The 25,891-nt window shown below is 46.5% G+C and overlaps 1 protein-coding gene and 1 long non-coding RNA gene across 10 annotated transcripts in view; one reads left to right on the top strand and one right to left on the bottom strand.

Annotated features, from left to right (window-relative positions):
• Positions 1 to 25,891, bottom strand: part of IQSEC2 (IQ motif and Sec7 domain ArfGEF 2) — a 151,969-nt gene that overhangs the window by 81,591 nt on the left and 44,487 nt on the right. For 3 of the 9 annotated variants that reach the window (XM_083420951.1, XM_083420947.1, XM_083420948.1), the window contains exon 1: positions 8,625 to 8,776. The exons of 2 other annotated variants lie outside the window; for them this stretch is intronic. In XM_083420951.1, the coding sequence (XP_083277077.1) occupies positions 8,625 to 8,761 (137 nt within the window). In that variant the 5' untranslated portion in view covers positions 8,762 to 8,776. Of the gene's footprint in view, positions 1 to 2,224; positions 2,321 to 5,622; positions 5,806 to 8,624; positions 8,777 to 25,891 lie in introns of those variants that run through there. 4 more of the 9 variants (XM_083420946.1, XM_083420950.1, XM_083420952.1 and 1 more) reach the window with 3 other exon arrangements.
• LOC310668175 lies at positions 2,327 to 5,313 on the top strand. The gene is made up of 2 exons (XR_014506643.1): positions 2,327 to 3,242; positions 4,935 to 5,313. It is a non-coding gene; the product is annotated as an uncharacterized lncRNA (long non-coding RNA).

The raw sequence follows: 25,891 nt of genomic DNA, 5'->3' as shown, positions 1-25,891 counted from the left end.
GATTCAACCTCAATCTGTTAGCCGCCATCCATCCACCAACCACCTCCAGATACTCATACAGGTCCTTCACCGCCTTCACTGGTTCTGATTTAAAAGAGAGGTGGAGCTCTCATTAAAGGCTGTGATGGGCCACAAACTCTGCAGGTCTGGCAGATGTATGCACAGAGTCCGTCACAACCACTCGTTATGCACATGAGCTGTCTGTTTCTATTCCTCTATTACTTTTGCTTGCCCAGCTATTGTATAATTAATAGTTGTATGATAAACAGAAATTCAGCAGGTGAAGAAAGCTGAATCTCTCCTTTGTCACACAGCTGTTAAAAGCACCGGGGGTGTGTGTGTGTGTGTTAGCAACCAGGAAAGCTCTGATAGCTATGATGTGTAAAAAGGAGGACATGGATCTTCTTCCCCCTTAAAGTTACGTGGGAAAGGCAGCTTTCCTATCAGCATGGCCAAAGGCCAGAGAAGAGGGGACCCTTGCACCCATCAGAGTTGTGTAGAAAAGGCCAATTCAGCACCTGCTGGAATCCCGTCTTCTAAACAGTGGTAGCTGTAGGAGCCTGTCCTCTTTTGCATTTGGCTATGGCTATTTGCTACAGAGAAATTGTTACAAATGTAGGAAGTAGACTTGTTCAAGAGTTACACCTGCCCCCACAAAAAGTCATAATGCTGCCAATTTCTTTTCTGGCAGGGAACCTCTGCTTTTCACAGCAGTCTAACAGGTAGACATTAAGTGCGTGAAACATTCCCCCACCTACCCAGCCCCCAACTTATCTCTTTGTGGTTTCACTTTGAACTCCAGGATTTAGCAGGTGGCATTTCTCATGGCACAGAGATCCATGTTCCCACCTGCCATGCTAACTGCTGCAGATCAAGCCACAGCAAGAAGGGGGACAGTTCAAAAGCTGGCCGTCTCTTCTTATCTCCATACAAGGAAAAGTTACATCTACTTAATGTCTGTATATCAAACTGCTGTTGAAGATCAGCAAAAGAAAAAAAGACAGACAGAGAGACAGCAGCTCTGGGCAGGCTTGCTGAAACTCCTCAACACACTCGCTGAGGACCCTGTCATTTTATGATCACTCATTTGCACATTCAGTCTTGCTCACACAGCTTCTGTCTGACACACTTGCTCTAGGCTCTTGCAAACACTTGCATGCGTCCACACACACAGTCTCTGCGTGAGCTGAAGCCCCCTTGTCAAAACTAGCCCCAGAGCACAAAATGGGCCCACACCCCAGCTTCTTTATCTCCATGGCATAAACAGAGATGAGAGTGTCCTTATTTTGTAACCTGAGGCTGCAGCGTGGTGTGAGGGAGAAGGTAGTTTGTGTTAAGATGTTAACGGAGATTAGCAGGGTCTAGGGTGGAGTGAAGGGTTGCAGTGTTTCTCAAACTTGGGTCGTCAGCTGTTGTCGAACTACAACTTCACCATCCCTGACCACTAGTCCTGCTTGCTAGGGATGATGGGAGTTGTAGTCCAACAACAGCTGGGGAGGGGACCCAAGTTTGAGAAACATGGGTAAGGCAAATGCAAAGGGATGTTGCAAGCATGGAGGAAATGAAATCCAGTATTTCCTTTTATGGGGACAAAAGCCCCACAGGTTCACAAGGCCAACACCAGTTGTCTTGCTGGGCGCCTGCTAACTCCCTGTGGGCCTAAGGCCAGCCTCCAGAGCCCCCTGGCAGCAGTGACAGCAGCGCAGAAGAGGGGAACTACCAAAGGCATCTCGCCCAAGGGCCTGCCAAACCCTTCGCCGCAGCTGAAGTAACTATCTACAGCTGACAGCAGTACCCCCATCATCTTGGCTCTTTTCCCACTTGGTGACCAGAACATTCTGCTATTACTGGAAAAGACCCCAGAAATCCAGCCCATTCCGTCTGATGTTAAGAACAAAGGAAGCTGCCTTGCCCTGAGCAACAGCATTGGCCCATCAAGCTCGGGATTGTCTAAAGTGGCCAGGAGGTTGGCATTTCCAGCCCTACCTGGAAATGCCAGGGCCTGGGAGCTGCTGCATACCAAGCAGGGGCTCCACCACTGTGCTATGACACCCCCCCCCCAGCCTTCTGCATCCTAGGGAGCTACAAGCAACCCAACCCTCAGGGCTGTCAGGGGAACCAGGAAGTCTAGGAAATACTGGATTTTGTGGATAAGCATAGCATGTTGAGACATGGGAATGGCTTGGAGTGAGCAAGTTGCGGGTAGTGGGTGTGAGTGGCTTACCTGCAGCCTGTGTGCCTGGCAGGGGAAGCTAGCTGCGAGTGGAGAAGCGACTGAGCAGAACAGCAGTACTGGTGCAGAGTGGGACACGTGGACGACCTATAGAAGGCAGCAGAGAGACGGAGCAACAGAGAGAGAGAAAGAGAGACAGAAAGAGAGGGAGAGAGAGGAAGGGAGATGTGTGTAGGGAAATAAATGAAGGAAGAGATATGTGTGGACACAGATGGAAGGAATATGCCAGAAGGAGTGGGTGGATGGATGGGCAGAGAGAGGGGAAGGAAGAGAAGAAAAAACACAAAGTCAAGAAAAAGAAGGACAGCACTGAACAAACAGAAAAAAAACATAGCAACACCCCCTGGCCAAACGAAGAGACTCAGCCACACACTGGGCCATGGAAAGGGGGGGGGGGAGAGGGAGGGAAAGAGAAAGAGAAACAGAGAGCAGCAGTTCCCTGGGGACAAGGATTGGAGGCCACAGCAGCTACAGGTGCAGGAAGAGATAGGCAGCAGAACACTTGGCGGGTCACAGAACTGAGGGCCGCCTGGCATGAAAGAGCAAGAAAGCACTTGGGTGGGGAGGTATTCAGGGATCAAGGAGACAAAAGCTACAGTAGGTGAGACAGAAAAAGCAGGGAACTAGCCTAGAGAGAGCCAACAAGGCTGACAACAAGCCGAGGTCCTTGTTCCTGAGGAGGAGTGGAGCAGAGGGATCCTGGTCAGAAGTGCAGGGCACCAGGGCTGAGGGTGAAGCGCCAGCAGGGCTAGGCTGCAATACACATGGAGTGATGTTTCAAAGGGGTCCTTCACCCTCCAGGAAAACTGATGTGCAGGTCTTTGGTTGACTACAGCTGCATGTGCAACATGGCATGGAACTCTCTTGGCAGCCTTGTGGGTCTCTGCCAGCCCCACGCCTCTCTTAGCCAGCAGTTTGCCCCTTCCTCTGAGATGACAGCTGCAGGAGGGGAAGCTTCGGGGGCAAAAGCAAGTCTCACCTGAAAGGCTCCGAAGGTGAGCACTTGGGGGTGCACCTGATGGGAGGCAGGGAAGACTGGAGAGTATGTGTACATGTTGGTAAGCATGCCCACTGAGCTGCCTGGGTCACGCAAGGTCAGAAGGAAGGATCTGCTAGGGAAGCTGCACAGGAGGAGCAGGAAGGACCATTGGGACTGCAGAGTTCAGAGCAAAGAGGGATCAGGATGAAAGCAGCAAGTTTCTGCCTCTCCCAACCACCCTCCCCTGTGCGACTCCAGAGAGGGACACTGAAGAGGATGAGAAACCCAGGTCCACATTTCTTCCTATAATAGCCCCTTCTCCCTCCCCTCAAAAGCCCTGTTGCTCTCTCTTCAAAACACGAAGGAGGCAACCAACTTGGAGAAAGGGGTGAAGATTAACACCCCCACCCCACCCCAAAGGAGGAAGCAGGCAAAGGAGAAACGTTGGAAGGGCAGGGCAGCTGCCACCAGAGCTCAAGGCGGGTCCATTTCAACATGTTTTGTGCTGTTTCATCCTAAGCAAGACTTTGCCTCATATCCTGTTTTCAGCCCCCGATTTCAGTCCTGGAATATCTGCCTAATTGTCTAAAAGCCGCTTTCTGGGCTCTCTGTTGCATTCCAGTGCAACCCCTCCCCTCCAAAACTTGGAATTCCAGAGTGGCTATGATTAAGCATGTAAAAGGGTGGGTGATCAGGATAGCTTTGGTTCTCACTGGCTCCCACTAAAGTCCCCAGATACAAAATAAAAGGGTATACAACTGGCAAAGGCTGTGAGCAGAAGGCACAGCGACCCCTTTACTTTCTCCCAGATAAGAAATGGCTGCTCTGGACGCCTCTAGGAAATGCTGCAGCAGGATGCAAAAGGTACCCCACCCTGAGCCTGGAGGGAAGATGCAGTCCAACTCCCACGCCTCCCCCTTTGGAGCAAGCAGGCTTTGAGCCTCCTGTCGAGTCATCTCAATGAGTGGCTTGCCGGGGCAAAAGTAGCATATGTGCCATTGAGCATGTCCAGACTGTCTTCGCCTCAACGCTCAGTAACCCCAACCAGTCCTGACACAGTGCAGATTACAAAGCAAAGCCCAAGATGTGAGACTTCAAGGCCGGCCTGAGTGCCCAGGCACTGACAGGAGAAGTCAAGGGACTTAGAGGTCCTAAGCACTTTCTTTCTGAACAAGACCCGGGCCTGTCCTAGGCTTGTCCTCTTTTTCCAGGACACGTCCTCTTTTTCAGGGGTAAAATTTGAGACAAATTGCATTTATTTGCTTTGAATGGCCGTCATAGCATCCTCATTTTGCTCTTCAAAATATGGCAACCCTATGACTAACCTGCTGCTCTTGATTCCAAGTGTGGCTCAGCGGCATAGTGGGAGGGGGGCTAGGGGCCGGTGGCCCCGGGCACAAAATTATGAGACGGGTGCAACCAGGCACCTCCACAGCAGGCTCCCTGCTGAGCTCCTGCCGTCTTCCGGAGCCACCCCAGCTGCCCAGTCCCCGGGGGGGGGGGCACAACATTTGCCCTGCCCTGGACACCAGCAACCCATGCTACGCCACTGCTCCTGCTGCTTGCAAACAAAAACTCGAAAGGATGGGTCTTCCGTTCTTTGTCCAGAGGCATGCTGCTTCTGCACAAAACCAGTGCCTGCTCCTGCTCCAGTCACTTTCTTTCCCAACCAGTCTTCTCTTTTCTCTTTCTACCACTACTTCCTCCACAGGCACAGTTAAGAACACCCGGACAAACAACATAGATAAGTTTTGCTTCCTGTGTACATATTTTACTGCACATTATAAAACACTGAAGAACTCAAGTGAGGGAATAAGAAGGATGAGGAAATAGGCGGGGGGGGGGTGGTGGTCTGTACATGGCTCTCAACAGGAATTCAAGAAAATGCCCTGCCACGGGTCACTTGAATCAGCCATGAATAAGAAAGAGGGAGGGCTTGCGATTCCAGCAGGCCGGACCAACAAGCCCCATCTTAGCACACAGCCCCAGAAGAGAAAGTCCTCAGCTTAGCAGACGGCTGCAATATGCGTGATCCCCCCCAGCTAACTGCCTTGAGACAGAGGTTTAGCACTTCATTAATAAAGTAATTGTATTGTTGTTATTATTATTCCTGCCTTGCTTTCCTGTTTCGTGTTTGGGCTTTGAAAGAGTTCCACGGATCCGCCCTTTCCCCGCTCCCAGGTTCTCCATTGCAGCGGGGTGGGGGGGATGGTTTCTGCGAGTGAGCAGCGCCGCGACTCCTGGCCGAGAGAAGCCCCGCATTTCTGGGGAAAGTCCCAAGGCAGCGCATCATGCACCCCGGAAAGTGGCCGGCCCTCCTCTGCCTCCCCGCTCCTTCCTCCGGGCAGCCCCGGCCCCGTTTTGCAGGTACTCCGGGGCAGAGTCCCCGCCCCGCCAGAGCTCCACTCACACGTCGCGCTCCATCTCCGCCTCTGTCTCTCCTCTTCCCGCAAACCTCTCTCCTTCCACGCGCAACACACCCACTTCTTCCAGCGGGGGGGGGGGGCGGTGATCTCCCCCCCCCCCAAGCGAGGCGTCGCTCTTCCTTTGCTCCCCCTCCGTCAGCTGATCGCCTTCCACGGAAATCCCGGGCTGGGCAGGGGAGGGGGAGGGAGAGCACTTGAGTTAACATGTTAAATGCTGTTTTTTTGTTGGCAAGATCTTTGAGAGCTGGTGCGGGCGGAGGGGGAAAAGACGGCGCAAAGACGGCGCTTCCCTCTAAAGGAACTATTCAATCTCATTAGACCATTTTAGAAAATCATTTTTCAGCTTATATCAATTTTGTTTGAAATGAACAGACTCATCAAAAGAGCAAAGGACATAAAATAATACGAGAAGTGTAATGCTTGACCCAGCAGCAAATCGCTAGGTAAAGGTAAAGGGACCCCTGACCGTTAGGTCCAGTCGTGGCTGACTCTGGGGTTGCGGCGCTCATCTCGCTTTATTGGCCGAGGGAGCCGGCGTACAGCTTCCGGGTCATGTGGCCAGCATGACTAAGCCGCTTCTGGAGAACCAGAGCAGCGCATGGAAACGCCGCTTACCTTCCCGCCGGAGTGGTACCTATTTATCTATTTGCACTTGGACGTGCTTTCGAACTGCTAGGTTGGCAGGAGCTAGGACTGAACAACAGGAGCTCACCCCGCCACAGGGATTTGAACCGCTGATCTTCTGATCGGCAAGTCCTAGGCTCTGTGGTTTAACCCACAGCGCCACTCGCAAATCACTACAATTTAGCAAAACAGCAGGAGAAACCAAACAAGAATGAAAGGACTTGGAACCTGCTATTTGCCTGCCCCCATTGCAATGGGCATAGGAGCCAACTCCTAGGGGCCAAGGGGTCTTTGTCCCCGCCCATAAAATATTTGAGGGGACTGGGCCCTCCCAAAGGTGATGGGCATTGACATGCAAATGGTGTGCATGCACCGCATCATGTGATCAGTTATGCAGGGCTGGGCTTACCTGCCCCCCCCCCAAAAAATATTTTGTTCAAGTTGGCACCTTGGCAATGGGTGTTAGTGAATGCAGCCACAGCCCATCCAAGAGTCCAAACATCCCTGTACCTTCCCAGCTTACAGTAATTCATACTGTGGCCATTTGCATAGAAAAGAAACACCCCCAAATACATCAACTGACACATGCCACTCGTTTGTCAGTTTCTCTTACTAGGTTCTATCACTGTTTGAACTTGCTCAGAAAACCTATCCACAACCTGTGGTAGGAAGGGAACCAAGAAAGGCACAGAAATAAGAACTGTCTTCTCCAGCTCAGCATTGCCAACACAAAAATCTGGCTTGCTTGATCCGCAGAAATCAACAAGAGAACTTTTTTGCAGTATGCAGATGCGCAAATTTAGTGTGCAAATTTAGTGACTAGGTTTAGTGACTGTTAAAGGTACAGCAGCAGAGGCAGATTGAAAAGCTGGCAACCCTACCCCTCATCAGTTAAAACTGATTCCTATTCCAGAAAAGGGGGGGGGGAGTAATATAGGCCAGTGGGGTAATAGAATCAGAATGGGGGACAGAGTGCAGCTCCATGACTTTTAAGAGCAGGAAGATTATCCGCCTGAGCACCAAAGTATCAAAGCCTTCTTTTCTGGCAAGAGAATGAGGTGATAAGGAGGCTTTCAAGTGTATTTGTTTTTTGATTTAACAGCTTAGAATAGAGGAAGTCAAAGAATGAGGGAGGGAATCTAGCAGAGGCTGACACTACTTTCATTTCCTTTTGTAATTAAAAGCTAAAGATTGCATTTCAGCTGGCTGAAGAATTTTTCCTAATGCCCACTATGTTTTACAAGCTGAACCTCAGCTGCCTGGACTCTTTGCCTCTTCTTGGAGCCACGGCTATGAGGGCTGTCCTATTGAGCTCCTGCACTTAATAATTTACCATCATACCTCTCATCCTAGCTCTCCACTATTACCCAATCTAGATAAACTTAAGAACAGAACTCGCCTTTGCTAGATTCTTTGCAAGTATTGACAACAGCAATTGCTTCGTGCACATAGCATAACTAATGGCAAGTAACATACTCCTCCCCCCCCTCTGCCCATGTGATCTGAGAGTTATATCATTCCCTCCCGCTTAACTGTTATTTTTACCTGATGCATCTACTCTGTTGTTTTGTTTACAAGGACCAAAGTCGTAAATAGGCAAATCTGTGTATGCACATGCACACATACACAGTATACAACCATCCCACCCACTCAGTAATAAGGTTTCCCAATCCTATCCATTGTGAGAGGCTGAGGTTTTGCTTTACTAGCTTGTATCAAGCCACTCATAGTAAAACATGGGGGTCTCTTTTGGTCAGCAGGAAAGATCCCAATTACATCTCAAAGTGTTTTAATGTACGCCAGTTATTCAGTTCCAAATATTTTAACATCTAGGGCAGTGGTTTTCCAAGGGTGTGGCACATTATATTATTCTAGCTGCTAGCAGGAGCGGATGGCAAGTGTGGTGGGAAGATTCAAGGACAATCATTATTATATTTTGGGAATGATTCATGTTCTTATGTAGCTGCATTTTTTAACACTTTCTGGATGTCCCCTGATCATATTATAAAGTAGTTGTGTTCTAGGTTGTATATCAAGCACTGCTAAGAGTTGTTTCTTTTTGTTTTCCAAAGTACTTATTATCAATTAAAAAATCAGTGTGGCACAAGCAAATTTTTAATCTGGCCCAGAGAAAAAAGTTTGAGAACTTCTGATCTAAGGGGTGAGATGGCATGCAATTAGAAAGTATGTGTATTTGTTCTATGTACATGTACAAAGCTGCTTCCTGGCTCATAGGGAAGAATTTGTGTCTTGATTACTATCACTTTCAATTTCTTTTGTCAGGGTGTAACAGACCACAGAGCAATGACAGTTCATTTGGCATTTTCATACCATGAATTCACTGAGCACAACTTGAACATACCTGGTGTTTTCTTTGCCTCTACATTGGAGGTTAGGGGATGGAAGGAAGATGTTTGAGAAATTCAGTCTACATGAATTCCAATACAAACCAATCTGATCTGCATGTCCCAAATAAATGCACAGATCAGGACATATCATATTGGCTTGAATATAAGCCGCACCTGCAAATAAGTCGCACCTGTAAAATTCAAAGGGGGGGAGAAAAAAGGACAATCCCAGAATATAAGCCGCTCCCTTAAAATTGGGTTACAGGCTGAAAATCGCTGAGGTTGGTAGAATTGTAACTCTGAGCCAATTTAAGCCTTTGAACTTGCAAGCAAAAGTTACTGTACAATCGCTAAAATCACAAATTGCTATTCAGTTGCTACAATTCTGCAGACACTCACACCCATAAATGGCTAATGAACAGCCTCAAGCTCGCAATTCGGCAATGAAACATTTTTTGTTCCGTTTTACTGTATGTCTGTTTCAGCAGCGATATCATAAAAGCTCATTTTTGTAAGGTTGCGAATTTAAGCCGCACTTTTAATTATTCACCGTTGGAATTTTGGGAGAAAGTGAGGCTTATATTCAGGCCAATTCTGACCCAGTTCACAGTTCAAAAACATATACAAATATGTATTTTAAAAACTGAGTGAAATGCTACAAACCACATATATTATTTTGCTAGGAAAAGAAGATATAGAGCAGTCTTTGTCAATCTGGTGCCCTCCCGTTGTTTGTTTGACTGCAATTCCTACCAGCACAGAAACACCCCGTGATGGTGTGTTGGCTGGAGCTGATGGACATTGCAGTCCAACAACATCTTGGAGAGCACCAGATTGGCGAGGGCTGGTGCAGAGGTGGTGAGGACCCACCTTGGGGAAGGAAGTGGTGTCTTGTCCTTTGCACTGGGAGGCAGGACTCTCAGTCTCCCCATCTCTGTTTAGGAATGCTCAGTGCCCTTTGATCCCAAAGGGGGGAAAGCAAATGACCACCTTGCTTCATTCAGCACAGCGTTCACATCCTTTGAGGGAATACGCACTAGAGGGCAGTGTTTACTGCACAGAAACACCCCGTCCACTAGACTCTTGCTGTTCACATTTCCTTGGCTTCACCTAGGCAGCTCCTCTAGTTCTAACTCCAGCTGATTTTGCTTAGCAGCAACAGGCACTCTGTACACTCTTGAAAGTACTCACTACTTTACCTAGCCCAGGGTTGAGCATCAAGACTGAGGCAAGTCCCAGGGATGAGCCCTCAGTCCGCTGTAAGTGTGAACTCTGGTCATTCATCCCACAAGGGCTGGCTCTCCTTATGTCAAAGATGTCCTGAGGCACCGGCACCCATCAGCCCCAGGCAGCATGCCCGATTGTCCGGGGTGATGGAGTGCAGCTGAAGGCCATAGCTCCCCCAACCAAGGGGAAACCAAGGGCGCAACCAGGCAGAAGCAGAGCCAGACTAAGGAGGCAGGTGGGGAGCACATTCATGCAGCTGTTCTGGGAATATAATACTTTGATTCACTTTTCTTCCGCTTCCACACGTGCAAGCCACAATTTTCTTCAGAGAACAAGTCCTTCTACTTGGCATAACTACAGTCACAAGACACACACATCCCCCTTGCAAGCATAAAATGGTTGTACTGACACTGTGATGGGAGGGGCACATACAAACAGGTGCTTGCCTAAAGCTGCCTTCTTGGTGACAGAATTACAGAGGTGAGATTCCAACAGGGAACTTTGGGACTTGCAGCTCACGGTTTTGGCCATCACATCATCTCTTATTTGTCTCCTGACCTTCTCCTATCCCCTTCCGGAGCATGTGGCTCAAACCTTGGCCTCTCCCCCATGCGCAGGGATTGCATCACATGTATGCTTTGTGCAGCACCCAGCATGCATCTGGCACCCATAAATGCCCAGCAAACGCTCAGTATGAGCCAAGGACGGTGTTATCTCAATGCTGATTTGTTCACGAAGGTAGTCAGAGTAGAGCAGCAAGAGATACTGTACATTTACAGAGCAATGCTATGCATATTGCTCAGAAGTAAGCCCTGTTGTGCTTGGTGGGGCCTACCACTCTCAGATAACTGGCTTTAGGGTTAGGCCATTTAGATCAATAGACTGAAGCCTGGCTTATTCGCTGTTGGACTCTTGGTGCTTTCAGACAGGTCTTTACTGTGGGATCAGGGCTCCTCTTGCATGCAAGGGTTTCTGTTGTTGTTTTTGCGCAACCACATAATGCTGTTGGCACCAAAATGCCAGCCTGTATTTCTTCCAAGTGTTGTCAACATCCTGTTGCCCTCTGTGTAGCATTAATCTTGGTTTATGTGAGCAGAGGCTGCTCTGCAGTTGCCGTCACCTCCCCCCACCCCACCCCCACTGTAACACCACAGATCAGGACATGCCACCAGCACCAATAGTCCCATGTCTGTCGCATTTTGATACACTTATGCAAAGTATTAAGGTGATACGTTCATTAACATAAGAATGTTAACACAGACAGACTATAATTACATTTGCCTCCTGCCCTTCCTAAATTTAGCCTCACAACAGTCTCCCAAAGGAGACACATGCTCATTAATACGCCAGAAGCAGGTACAGAAAAATTATGTTTGCCCTGAAGAGACGGGCACAGCACCCTCCTCACTGCATCTGCACCTATCCTAAGACGTAGTTGTGTGGATCTGAGGCACTAAAAAAAGAGTGCTGTGGAGCATCCTCCAGACGGACTCTGCAATACCAGATCTGGATTTGCAGTCTTAGTTTTTACAAGATGCCTTACGATTATTGATCTGCTTCAGTTTATCATTTATAAACAGAAGCAGAGTTGTCAGCACCTAGTCCTGCAGGATGCTCCCTTTAATAATTGCAGCATCACACAGAGAGATTTGGTAGCTGCTTCGTCTTCTTTTACTGCAGCAGAGTAAAGAATGAGAGAATCCACCTCTCCCTGCAATGCAGCTCGTAAAAGCATAGGAGCTCAGTTTGGAGCAGCATCTGGCAACCTTAATTATGAGAGTCACGGCAAGAGAGAGCCAGCTGGCACAGCTTCAGTGCCCTAGCAAGACTTTACAATTGAGTTACAGGTTTCAATATGCTGGAGGCAGCAGGAGCCATATGGTCAGGTCGACTGTGTACCACAGGTTTGTCCTCCGTTATGTTGGAAGTGAGCCCAGAGCCTAGGAGTGGCTCTTTTTAGGGACTGAGGCAGCATTGGCTCTCAAAGACCCTGAATTGTCACAGAGCCATTGACTGTAGGAGCATTCAGAGGTGTGTGTGGAGGTTGACGGTATGCAGGGGCACAGAGCCAACCCCTCCTCCAGTTGCTAAGACCAGGAAAGACATGCTTTGAAAGTCAACTAGAAGCAGAACACAGTGAAAACTGTTGTACCTTATATTACATCGGCTGACCCCCCCCCCCCCCAATCAAACACAATTGATGTTACTTGTTAGGCATGAATGGCAGGGTTGCCTGCAATGCTTCTGAATATTCCGCACAAGCAACTATATACAGAAAAGTATATAGCCACAAAAATATAGCCTGATATTTAAACACACACACACACACACCACCTCTTGAGCTGCTTTTGGTAATTCTCATGAATTCTCATGCTTGGAAATTTCCAGGGGGCCATTTCTGCATTTCTCAGTGTCCAGGTGCACCAGAGAGTGACAGGATTCCTGAAACTTCTAGAGTTAGGTAGAATGGAGGTAGCTCCCACACCTCAGATGTACAGTTGGGGTATGTGCATCTTCTGCCACCACCAGCCAAAATTAAAAAGAAAACTCTGGGGTTTCCCCCCCCCAAAAAAGTGTGAAATATTAGTGCAAGCATAGGGTGCCGGAGACTGGTTATTTATTTATTCATTCACTACACTTATTCCCCACCTTTTCCAAGGTACTCAGGGTCTCCCCTCCCATCTAATTTTCTTTTTTTTAAAAAAAGTAATTTTTTATTGTTTTCCTTACATATTCTTTTCCAACAAACCATAATAAAGCCATACATTCCCTTTGACTCTGCCAAGTCACGACTCACCCTCCCTCCCTCCCTACAATTGGTATATTTAACCCCTTTCTATCGCGCACACCATTCTCATAATAATACACTCCCATCTAATTTTTATCTCACAACAACCCTGTGAGACAGGTAAGGCCCAGAGAAAGTGATAAGCTTGAAGTCACCCAGTAAGTGTCATGACTGGAGTAGGTATTTTCAGACCCAGGTCTCTCTGGCCCTAGTCCAACCCTCTACCTTGTACACCAGAGGTTTTCAACCTTTTGGAGCCCATGGCTCCCTTGACCAACTACACTCTTTCTGTGGCACCCCTGTGGGGCTCAGGAGCCCAGTTGTGTCACCCGTTGCCTACAGAGCCAGCAGCCCCTCAACACTTTTTGAACACCCTCCCATGTGGAGTGTTCCCTCAGCCTCCTCTCCTTGAGGTCTTCCGGGCAGCTGCAGCTGCTGCCTCTGGTCTCTGAACTTTCCTCCCCCTGCTGCCCAAAGAGAGATGCCTCCTCACACTGCCCCACAAGAGCCTGGGAAGAGGATGCCCCCAGCCTCAGTGGCCCAATGGAGACTGGCCAAAGGTGAACGTGAGGCCAGCATGTTACATTGGGAGGTAGCAGCGTTTCACAATTTAGGTAAAAATGAAGTATAAGCAGACGGGTTCAGAGAAGAAACAGAAAGTGGGGCCACCAGAAAGTGAGGTGATGTTTTGTATACTAGCATCAAACTCATTCAGAAGAACATAAGAAGAGCCCTCCTGGATCAAGCCAATGGCCCACTACAGGCCAGCACCCTGTTCTCAGTGGCCAACATATTCTTTTCTACTGACCGCTGCACAAAGAGCTACGCAAACACATACTATCCCATTTTTGGGTAGTCTAACATCACGGCTTAAAATCACGTATTCTTAAAATTCTACAAGGAAGGCTCAAGCAGTATGTGGACCGAGAACTCCTAGAAGTGCAAGCTGGATTTAGAAGAGGCAGAGGAACCAGAGACCAAATTGCAAACATGCGCTGGATTATGGAGAAAGCTAGAGAGTTCCAGAAAGACATCTACTTCTGCTTCATTGACTATGCAAAAGCCTTTGACTGTGTCGACCACAGCAAACTATGGCAAGTTCTTAAAGAAATGGGAGTGCCTGATCACCTCATCTGTCTCCTGAGAAATCTCTATGTGGGACAAGAAGCTACAGTTAGAACTGGATATGGAACAACTGATTGGTTCAAAATTGGGAAAGGAGTACGACAAGGCTGTATATTATCTCCCTGCTTATTTAACTTATATGCAGAATTCATCATGCGAAAGGCTGGGCTGGATGAATCCCTAGCCGGAATTAAGATTGCTGGAAGAAATATCAACAACTTCAGATATGCAGATGACACAACCTTGATGGCAGAAAGTGAAGAGGAATTTTATTGAGGGTGAAAGAGGAGAGCGCAAAATATGGTCTGAAGCTCAACATCAAAAAAACAAAGATCATGGCCACTGGTCCCATCACCTTCTGACAAATAGAACGGGAAGAAATGGAGGCAGTGAGAGATTTTACTTTCTTGGGCTCTATGATCACTGCAGATGGTGACAGCAGCCATGAAATTAAAAGACGCCTGCTTCTTGGGAGAAAAGCAATGACAAACCTAGACAGCATCTTAAAAAGTAGAGGCATCACCTTGCCAACAAAGGTCCGTATAGTAAAAGCTATCGTTTTCCCAGTAGTGATGTATGGAAGTGAGAGCTGGACCATAAAGAAGGCTGATCGCTGAAGAATTGATGCTTTTGAATTATGGTACTGGAGGAGACTCTTGAGAGTCCCACGGACTGCAAGAAGATCAAACCTCTCAATTCTTAAGGAAATCAGCCCTGAGTGCTCACTGGAAGGACAGATCGTGAAGCTGAGGTTCCAATACTTTGGCCACCTCATGAGAAGAGAAGACTGCCTGGAAAAGACCCTGATGTTGGAAAAGATGGAGGGCACAAGGAGAAGGGGATGACAGAGGGCGAGATGGTTGGATAGTGTTCTCGAAGCTACCAGCATGAGTTTGACCAAACTGCAGGAGGCAGTGGAAGACAGGAGGGCCTGGCGTGCTCTGGTCCATGGGGTCACGAAGAGTCGGACACGACTAAACGACTAAACAACAGCAACAAACATCACGGCACAATGAAAACATCAGGTTCTATCTGTCTGACATTAACCCAGTAGTAACTGCATGGGTGGCTGAGTTTTTATCAATAGTAGTTCTCAGAGTGGTGAATGGCACTATTTAGCGGGAAGAAACTCCAATGAATTCCTCATTACTACATATTTTTACATGGCTGTTTATTTGTATATATTTTAAAAAAATTATATATAGATGTTTTATGATGGCCTATATTTGTAATGCCTAATAAATGTTTGGCAAAGTAAGTAAGTGTGGAATCCTGGAAGAGGACATGTCTGACTGGCTGGAATCCTGCACTGCAACATTTTGTTGTAGGTCCCACTTACATAATTTTTACAGCATGGCACCTTCATAAAAATGGACAGTCATTGCAAGCTGATGGCTGATTTCATCTTTTTTAAAAAAAATATAAAGCTGCAGATGGACCCTGGGGCTGGCTGATGGTTTTAGATGCCAGCCTGTAGTTGCTCCCTATTCACGTCTGAGTGCTGGCGGCTCATGATGCAGTCCAGATTCCAGCCTCTGTTCCAGCTGAGTGGGCAGGGGGAGCTGCAAATGGACTCTTTGGTGGTCAGGTGCCAGTCCATAGGAGAAACCCTTCAAATTACAGCATTTGGAAGTTTTTTAGCTCTAGAGAAAAGGCGAGCGAGAGGCGTCATGAGAGAAGTTCATAAAAATGTGCATGGCATAGAGAAAATGGATAGAGATTTTTCTTCTCTCCTCACTCATAATACTAGAACTCTTGGATAGTCAAAGAAGCTGAACATTAGAAGAATCAGGACAGACAAAAGGAAGTCCTTCTTCACACAGTGCAAAGTTAAACTATGGAATTCACTTCCAGAAGAAGCAACCTGGAGAGATCTAAAAGGGGGTTAGACGGATTCATGGACAGGAAGGCTACCAGTGTTCACTTTCACTAGCCATGATAGCTGCCATCTGCCTCTACAGTCAGAGGCAAGACGCTTCTGAAGACCACTTGCTGGAACCCTCAGGATGGGAGAGGCTCCCCAGGGGGAGGCTGGCAGGCTTCCCAGAGGCATCTGGTTGGCCACTGTGAGAACAAGATGCTGGATTACATGCGCCACTGGCCTGATGCAGAGGCTCTATTCTTATGTAAGTCAATAGACACGTCTGGACAAGCAGGCTAGGAAATATTTCTGTGGGAAATTAACTTTTGCAAGCTTATTTGCAAGGCTGTCGCAAAATTTAAACCTGCTTTGAATACAGGCACACCCACTATTGCACAAGTAGAATTTTCATTATATAACCGGAATACTCACATCATGGAATCCACAGCTATTTTTGCTCTTGCGGGCAGCCAATTTTAGAACGAACATTGGATAATTAATACTGCTTAAACACAAACATATAGTTTATACTGAGCATCTCTTAAATACTTTGCTTTATACTGTTTGCTGGTACATATGCTTTTTTTAAAGCACAATATATTTTGCAGCATTTATTTACCTGTATATGTTACATTTGTGCTTTTAATGATTTTAAATGCTTTCCTTACTGTTCTTTTAAAAAAAAGTCACAGCACATGATAGTCTCAGAGTTGCTTTTTTAAAGCTAACATACTGTCATTAATTAATTTACTTAAATATCATTTGAATACCCAGAGGCAACTGATGGAGAAAGTATACAAGCAAACATATTGGACCAGATCCAATGCTTTTGCCCAGAATCCTGTCCTTGAGGGCTGCTTCACACAAGATTAATTTTCTACATGAAATTTACAGCAAATGGCTTCCATGTACCCCCACATGCACACCATCCCCTGTGGAGAAAAATGGGATACAAGTAAGTTTTTCTCCCTCTCTCAGAATGCTAGAAGTTGGGGCATCCAATGTCGCTGAATGGGGGAAGAATCAGGACACACAAAAGAAACTACTCTTTCATACAGCATATAGTTGAACTATGGAATTCATTCCCACAAAATCTAGTGATGGCCACCAATTTGGATTGCTTTAAAGTGGGGAGTGGACAAATTAATGAAGGATACCACTATCAATGGTTACTAGCCATGGCACCAAAATGCTGTCTCCAGTAGAAAATGCTTTTGTGTCCTCATAGCCTGCTAGCAGGCTTCCCAAAGAACCTGCTTGGTCACTGTGGGAACAGAATGCTGGACCAGACAGGTCCTTGGTCTGTTCCAAGAAGGCTCTCCTGATGATCACACAAATGTCTGCTTTGCCATGTGTATACACTATAGGAAGGGTGAATCACAGGTTAAAGCAAGTGGAACAACCGTCAGCAACACCCATGTCAGGGGTGCCGACCTTTCCTCTTGAGAAGTGAGTTTGCGGAAAAGGCAACTGGCAGAGCAAAGATTCAGCTGGTTCCCAGAAGCAGTGTTGGCTCCAGGTTTGGGAGGGTTTTGGGAAGACACCTTCCATTGGCCCTCCTTTTCCATGAGTCTACCTCATCACTGGGGGCTCTTGCTAGTAGGCCCTCAGCAGATGCCCTGCCATGCCAATCTCAATGCCAACCCTTGCTTAGAGCTTTCCAAGGTGGGCCACACTCATTCTCAACAGACTCCCTCCTTCAGTCAGCTGCTTCAGCGGGGGGGGGGGGGGGGCAAGGCAAATTCTCTTCCTTCTCTCTCTGCTGCCCTCTTGTAAAATGCAATGTTCTCCCATTTGCCTGTGTTTTGGTGCTGAGGTGAGTAATAAGGAAAAGCTGGACATTCTGGGATCAAATCAGAATCTGGGACGGCTTCTCCAAATCAGAGTTGTCCCTGCACTCTCTGTCCTTAAGGCCCAGGTCTCTAACTGTAGATCAGTGCTTACTGAAACACTTTGATGGTGGTGGTCATGAGTGCTGAGACCTTAGAAATGATCTGCCATTCTAGTAAACAAGCAGTAGCCTGAGGACAGGTGGTCTCTCTCTCTCTTTCAGGTAGGCTCTGCTGCATCACAAGAAGCAGATACTGGGGTAATCCTGAGGTCTGCAAAATACAGTTTTTCTTTGTAACAGATGCACAGATCAAAGAAGTAAAGCGAGAACCATGTACCCATCTGGATAGGTCCTTTCCTGGTTTACACTAAGGGGTGGAACTGAGAGTGGTTCAATGAGGACTGAGCATGCTCAGTTACTACAGAATGCTAGCCCTTGGGACAGGGAAAACGGTAAACAGTAGGGGAGCAAACACTTTTCCATGAGCAAATCCTTGGGTTGGCAAAATGCATAAAATGGAAGTCCAAGATTTGCAGAAAGAAGTAAAAATATTTACGAAACTAATTCTAAGTAGTGATCCCAAAAGCAGCCCAATGAGGACTAGGTGTACTCAGTAGACAGAGAATGCTGACTGACAAAGGGAAGGGGAAACGGAACCCTGAGCAGCAGCCAACATTTTGTTAACAGTCCCACTTGTCATGTTTATTGTCCATTTGCAGATTCCCATGTGCAACAACAGAAGAAGTGCGTATGCTGCTGCTGCTGCTGCATCCAGAAATCTATTCCTTTGCCCACCAGATGATTAGTGTGAGGTTGGGCGTGTGTATATGTGTATCCCAACACCCTGGGGATGTGTAGAATTGGGGGGCCAGTCTAAAAAGAAAAAGAAAAGTGAAACACTTGTCATATGGGCAGGAAAAAAGCCAATTCAAAAGCTATGGCACTGTGTATGGTTGGTGACTTCAAAGTCAAGTTCAATTCATCTGGAATTTGCTGATATTTTTGACAACTAGATACTGTTGTTTTTTGCAGAAAGCAGTTTATTTACTGACTGACTACATTTATTAGTCACTTCTCCACAAATAATTGAAGCAATGTAGAACCACAATAAAATTACGAATTACAAAACAACAATCATCATCATAAAACAATTCAAAGAACCAATTCTATCCCCCGCCCAAGTTAAGAGCAACAACACTCAAACCTTCTCAAGACACATCAAATCCCGGGCGGAACAGGTGAGTTTTATCTAACATTCTCAAAGCAAGGAAAGGACTCAATATGAAGCTCTCTAAGGAGAGCATTCCCTAGCTGTGATGCCAGCACAGACGGGGCCCCCTTCTGTTCTCTCCTTCTCATGACCCCTCGCATAGATAAGACTTGAAGCAAAATCTCACTTGACCATATTAACAACTAAGAAGGATTATAGAGGGGGAAATATTCCCTAATATTGTGGTTCTCCATTAGGGGTCCAGGGACCTCTGGGGGTCCATGGAATGCAGCTAGGGAGCGTGAGGCCCCATCTCTTGCCTCCCCCCAACATTATTTTTTTTTTGTCATTTTCCATGGTAATGTCACAAATTTTATGTTCTGTTTTAGCGCTGTGCAATTTTTCAATATATTGGGCAAAACTGGTTTTGAAATCACACCGCAATAACAATTTTGACCTGACAGTACACAGCAATATATCACTCTTCGCACAAGGGAGAGCAGGGCAACCAATTCCAAGGCACCGCTGATATCGCACGATGATCTCAACCGATAACGCTGCTGATCTGAGCTGCCTTCTCTCACGCTGAGGGAGACCAGGGCAGCCGATTGCCCTCACTTCCCCTGGCACTGGGGCAGAGCAGCTTTTCTCAGTCAGCAGGAAAGCAGCAGCAGCCACAGTGGACGTGCAGCTTTGCTGGCTGCCCCACTGCTGGCTGCCCCACTGATGGTGGGTTGATGCACCCCCATCCCCTCCCACCCAAACCATGTGGTGGAGGTTACCCCACTTCCTCTCCCCCACCCATCCGATCTCTGTGGCTGCTCCTTCCCGCATCCCCATGCCTGATTTCAGACATTGTGATATATTGCAGTGTTTAAAAGGTAAAGGACCCCTGACCAGTCGTGAACGACTCTGGGGTTGTGGCGCTCATCTCGCTTTACTGGCCGAGGGAGCTGACATTAATCCACAGACAGTTTTTGCAAGTCATGTGGCCAGCATGACTAAGCCGCTTCTGGCAAAACCAGAGCAGCACACGGAAACACCGTTTACCTTCCTGCCATAGTGGTACCTATTTACTTGAACTGGCATGCTTTCGAACTGCTAGGTTGGCAGGAGCTGGGACCGAGCAACGGGAGCTCACCCCGTTGCGGGGATTCAAACCGCCAACCTTCCAATTGACAAGCCCTAGGCTCAGTGGTTTAGACCACAGTGCTGCCCGCGTTCCTACATTGCAATGTTTAGCTGCTGATATATCACAATGTTAAAAACCAGATACTGCTCAGCCCTAGTCTGTTTTTTTAGTATACCTAAAATCCTTTACTTATTAGGAGCTACCTAACATTATGTTTTAAAAAATGCTTTGCAGGTAACTACCATAGAGTTATCAAAATTTTCAAAAGTAGGGGGGTCTGTGGCTTGCTTTTGAAAAATAGGGGGTCCTCAGTAATTAACTAATTGGGAACCACTGCTCTAATACATCCTGAAACTTGTAAGCCTTTTAGGATAGGGTACCTTTCCCTGGTAATTTAACACTTCAAAATAACTAGGGCTACATGTGTGGAACACATTTTACTAGATTAAAATATATATTTCTAATGTCTACCAAACCATTTTGAACCAGGGGACAATATGAAAAGGAGACAAATATGCTGCATAGCCCAAACCTCACAATTTTGAACATTAATCAGTAAAATCACACACCATTCTGATCAAATATTCCCAACAGAAACAATTAGGTTAACTTGTTTTTGCAAAGGTAACTTTAGACCAATGAACAGGAAGGTGCACAAGTCCACAGAATAATACTGAAGCAAAAACTGTATGTGTCCAAATCTCAGGAAGTAGCTCAAAGTTGGGCTCAGGTAAGATCTCCTTTGAAGAACAGTGTTCATTTCTCAGCATCACAATTCAAAAGGGATGCTGATCAACTGGAAAGGATTCAGAGAAGAGCTGTGAGGATGACAAATGTCTAGAAGACAAATCGCAGGAGGAAAGGCTGGAGGAAACTGGCACGTTTAGCCCAGAGGACAGATTAAAGGGGGATCTGTTGAGAGTTTTTGAATATTTGGAAGAACATCAGGCAGAAGAGGAAGGACTGCTCTCACGGGATCCACTAAGAGCAGGACACAAAACAAGAGGCTTAAGTGTGCCCAGCGGGTGCTGAATCTTGTGAGCCCGACTGCTATGGCCTTTATGTACGGCCGTGGGCAAGTCACTCTCTGCCAGACTCAGTTCCCCATCTGTAAAATGAGAACAGCAATGATCTTGGTGTGAGGGTAAATACAAAGATGGTCAAGCGTTTCGCAAAATAGCTCTATACAACCTCTATAATAGCCAGTTCCCAACATTGTCCCTTTTGTCATACTCTGAGCTGTTGTGCACTGAACATTTCAAAGATGAATAATGCTACTGCACGGAGATGAGGTGGGAGTGAAGACAACAGAATGTGGGTGCTGACAGCGTGAGGGGATGATGGACGGGGAAGGGGCAGGTAGGCAGGAAGGGTTAAGGAGAGGAGAAAGGCAATGCAAGAGCTGAAACCCCACCCCCACCCCACCCCCCTCTTCACAACCACTCTTTCCTTTGCATTCCTAGTGCATCTAACAATTGCCATTCAGTTTGTAGAACCGGCATGTTTGCCAGATACATGTATAGTTGCTTCTAAAGAATCGTCAGATGTAATAAGAAACTCAGGCCTGCTCCTGGCTCTTTCAAATGGCATGTCTGAAGGGGGCACTTTATATTTCTTGTACAAAATGGCCACCCAGGCAAAGTATTTGCTATGTTGGAATGTTGTGCTTCCTTGCTTTGGAAGAGGGTTTTTTAAAACGTGTTTTTAAGATAGGCAACACAAGGTTTAGAATGTCCTCAGCTATTAATTCCCTCACTTTTAAAGTACATGAAGCTTTGTAAGCGAGCAGCAAACTATAACATTGTTACTAAGCAACCTGAGCTGGCTTTTGAAATGGAGCTGTTGGTGAATAAATAGCTTGGCATTCAAATGCATGTCTGCACATGTGTGTACAAAAATAAGCATGTGTAGATTCCACGAGAGGGGCTCCTAGGCATGTCTTGGAGACCCTGTTGCACACAGTCTACTGGGAAGTTCTCATGCATAAAACAGCATTGCAAATGGACAAGAGCTGCACAGAAAGATGTCCATGATGGATGCACCCGTTATGCAAGAACATAAAGTGTGCGTTTTGGAGATGGAGAAATGAGTGAAGTATGGCATTTATAGTCTATTATGCAGATGATGTCTGTGGGCGTGAAACTGAATACAGTGAGAATGGCATGATAATGTTACTAGTCTTGAAAATTAAGTCCAAAAAAAGTTGCTAGCCTATGGACATTTTTTACTAGCCTGCCTAGCCAAACATGCCTGTGCAAATTATATTTGATGGCCAGAAAGAAAAAGACAGAGATAAGCAGAACCACTTTTCTTACAAGTATCAAAATCTTTTCTGACAGGTCACCTGCAGGTAATTCTAATTTGCCACAAGGATCATAGAATCATAGAATCATAGAATCATAGAATCATAGAATCATAGAGTTGGAAGAGACCACAAGGGTCATCGAGTCCAACCCCCTGCCAAGCAGGAAACACCATCAGAGCACTCCTGACATATGGTTGTCAAGCCTCTGCTTAAAGACCTCCAAAGAAGGAGACTCCACCACACTCCTTGGCAGCAAATTCCACTGTCAAACAGCTCTTACTGTCAGGAAGTTCTTCCTAATGTTTAGGTGGAATCTTCTTTCTTGTAGTTTGGATCCATTGCTCCGTGTCCGCTTCTCTGGAGCAGCAGAAAACAACCTTTCTCCCTCCTCTATGTGACATCCTTTTATATATTTGAACATGGCTATCATATCACCCCTTAACCTCCTCTTCTCCAGGCTAAACATGCCCAGCTCCCTTAGCCGATCCTCATAAGGCATTGTTTCCAGGCCTTTGACCATTTTGGTTGCCCTCCTCTGTACACGTTCTAGTTTGTCAGTGTCCTTCTTGAACTGTGGTGCCCAGAACTGGACACAGTACTCCAGGTGAGGTCTGACCAGAGCAGAATACAGTGGCACGATAACTTCCCTTGATCTAGATGCTATACTCCTATTGATGCAGCCCAGAATTGCATTGGCTTTTTTAGCTGCCGCGTCACACTGTTGGCTCATGTTAAGTTTGTGGTCAACCAAGACTACAAATCAGATTGGGATCAGATTGGGATCTTCTGACAAGATTGACTTTGCAAATGTATTGCAGACACTGAGCCCAGGCAATTGCTTTAGTTCCCTTTTTGCACTTCAGAAGTCAATCTTTCTTTCTTTCTTTCTCTCTCTCTCTCTCTCTCTCTCTCTCATCATTTAGGTGATTGATACAGATGACACTTGGAGGCAGCTTGGTTGTCTGACTTGGCTTTTTGTACTGGAGCAACACAAGCCGCCTAAAGGAGCCATTTCCAGAACAGCAGCTTTTCTGGGCAGTGTGCTATTAAAAATGATGAAGGACCTGGTACGATCCCATGATCTGTCAATGTTTACCACACTCAGTCTTCCCCATGCACAAAAGCTTGCACCTTGTTAAAGAGCTTTTGGTCTTTCAGTAATTGGTCTCAATATCCCACTTCCTCCTTTGTTGGAGCCTTTCATTCCTGTTTTGCTTAGCTACTTTCAACAGTCATTTTACACCATTGCACTAAAAAACTTATTTGCATGGACACAAGAACAGGAGGTCCCAAACAGTCTCTCAGCTGAGCCCCAGCTAGGTGTGCTGCCCTGTAGCCAGCCACCCCTGATAATGTGGAACGCTCTATGTCACTAAAGAAATCCTTATTTTCACAATTGCTCCCCTAAGCAAATAAAAATTCTCTAGCGCAAAAGGCATGAGGTTGCACTACAAGACGTTTCAGATTATGCTACTGAGTAGTGTACAGGCTCAGTTACAAACAGACATGTTTTAATTGTTAAAGCTACCAATTAGTATGCATGTTTTTTTCAGGAAACATGCATACCCTCCAACGTTTCTCCAAGGAAAATAGGGACATCCTATTCAATAATAATACACAACAACAGCAATAATTTTATTATTTATACTCTGCCCATCTGACTGGGTTGCCCCAGCCACTCTGGGCAGCTTCCAACATTAAAAACATAATAAAGCATTAAACATTAAAAAATTTCCCTATACAGGGCTGCCTTCAGATGCCTTCCAAAGGATGTATAATTATCTCCTTGGTTTGGGGGTTGCACAATGGCAAAAAGAAATACAATATGAAAATCCAAGCGGTGTGGTGATCAAAGGAAAGGAGCAAAGCTTTTAGGGGGGAAGTGGGGTACCAAGTGCTTCAGCCATTTCCTCTGCTCTTTCCTCCCACTTTCTTTGCTAGGGATTCTTCAGCCTGCTAAGATTTCAAGATGTATAAAACGGGACACACCCAGAGGCGTAGCTAGGGCGGGCGGGGAGCATTGGGCGCGACACTGCAGGGGCGGCGTGCCCCAGCCACGTGTCTCTCCTGGGAGTGGCGTGGCGCTTTGGGCACCTGCAAGCTCTGCGCTGCCTGCACACACACACGCACCCCAAAATGGAGAGGGGTTTTCCCCATGACCTTACTCAAGAGCGGTGTATTTTAACTTATATTCTAAGGTACCCATTTGGTTAATCTCCACACTTGCTCTCCAAATGCCCATTGGCCTTAGACAAAGAACTTTTAATTAGGTTCTGAGAGAGCTTAGGAGATCTTTTTATTAGCAAGCTCTTTCTTTTCTTAGATCTTTCTAATATTGCAAAATAAAGTCCACTTAATTGCAATCAATGGATAATACACTTGGGTGGGGTGAGGATCCTAGCACTGAGGTATGCAGAGTATATGGCAGACCCTAAAGCCGGGAAGGGGAGAGGGAGAGGGAGAGGGAGAGACCCGCTAAGGAAGTCCCAGCAGAAATCCCCTCAGGGAGTATTACCCACCTGCTCATGGGCAGTTTACTGGGCACCAGCCTGGCCAACAGCTTGGAGAAGTCCAGGTAGCAGCCTCTGTGGTGGATGATGAGCACCATGCAGGCACCTCATAGAGATAGGAAAAGGTGCGTGCTTCCTGGTTCTGCTTGCAAAAAAATATGTTTGTGCCAGTTGCCACCAGCGGCTAAGTGGGGGAAAGCGGGACGTTCACAGAGCCAATCAGAAATTGGGGAGGGCTTCTGAAATGCGTGATGTCCCACTAAAATAGGGTCTGAATATGTGAAGTCTGAAGTTGGAATTAAATCACTGATCAAATCAGCCCTTATTACCTTGCTGATTTAAAATCATCCCACTCTGCAGGGTCCTGCACATCCAATTTGTACCCATCTGGTGGATTTCTGCCTACTTGGATGGGGGTTGATAGAGAGGAAGGTAAGGCTCAATGGAACAGAGGTTCAGGAGAATGCTTGTGGGGATCCCTACTAGCAGGGAGCAGTTGGTTTATGCCCATGCTTTATTTTATCCACTAGATATTTTTATATATTTATTTTGCAGGAACTAATCCAGAGCACATCAGCCCATCTTATAGCTCTCCCTACCATTTTGCATTTTGCATTCAGAATCAGTATTATTAGGCCATTTGTACGGGAGCAATTTATGAAAATTCAGAGCCTTACCTGTGGCTCAAGTGTTGCCAATGTATTACTATATGAATGCATGAACAGGGAGAATTCATGTGCATGATATTAATCTTCCCCCTCTTCCTTTTCAGCACAGTTCAAAGCTTGGTATCTAGCTGTGCAGTAGTTTAGGTCAGAGAGACCCAGATGCGTCAACTGCTCTGGGATGGTGTCCAACATTGCATTCAACATAGATCAAAAACAAAACAGACCTCACCAGTAAGAATGTCATTGGGGTTTCCTTTTATTTAAAATGCATCTCTGGGTTATTTGTGGGGCATAGGAATTCATTCATTCCCCCCCCCCAAAGAATATAGTCTGGCCCCCCACAAGGTCTGAGGGAGAGTGGACCGTCCCCCTGCTGAAAAAGTTTGCTAACCCCTGTTTTGGAGTCTACAAGTGAATTGCATGGAAATTTTTCTCTATGATGAATCATATGCAGCCATCAAGGGAGCATCCCATTCAATAAACTGCACGTTCCTGGGACAGGTCCAAAGTTCTTGTGTTACTATGCAAAGCCCTGAAGAACTTGGGTCCAAGTTATCTTAAGGACTGCTTGAGCCCTGGGATGCCAGCTCAGTCACTGAGATCTTTCGAACCCTGTTAGTTGTC

Source organism: Podarcis tiliguerta (assembly GCF_965153285.1).
Source record: "Podarcis tiliguerta genome assembly, chromosome: 17".
NCBI lineage: Eukaryota > Metazoa > Chordata > Lepidosauria > Squamata > Lacertidae > Podarcis > Podarcis tiliguerta.
This window is presented reverse-complemented; position numbering and strand designations above follow the sequence as displayed.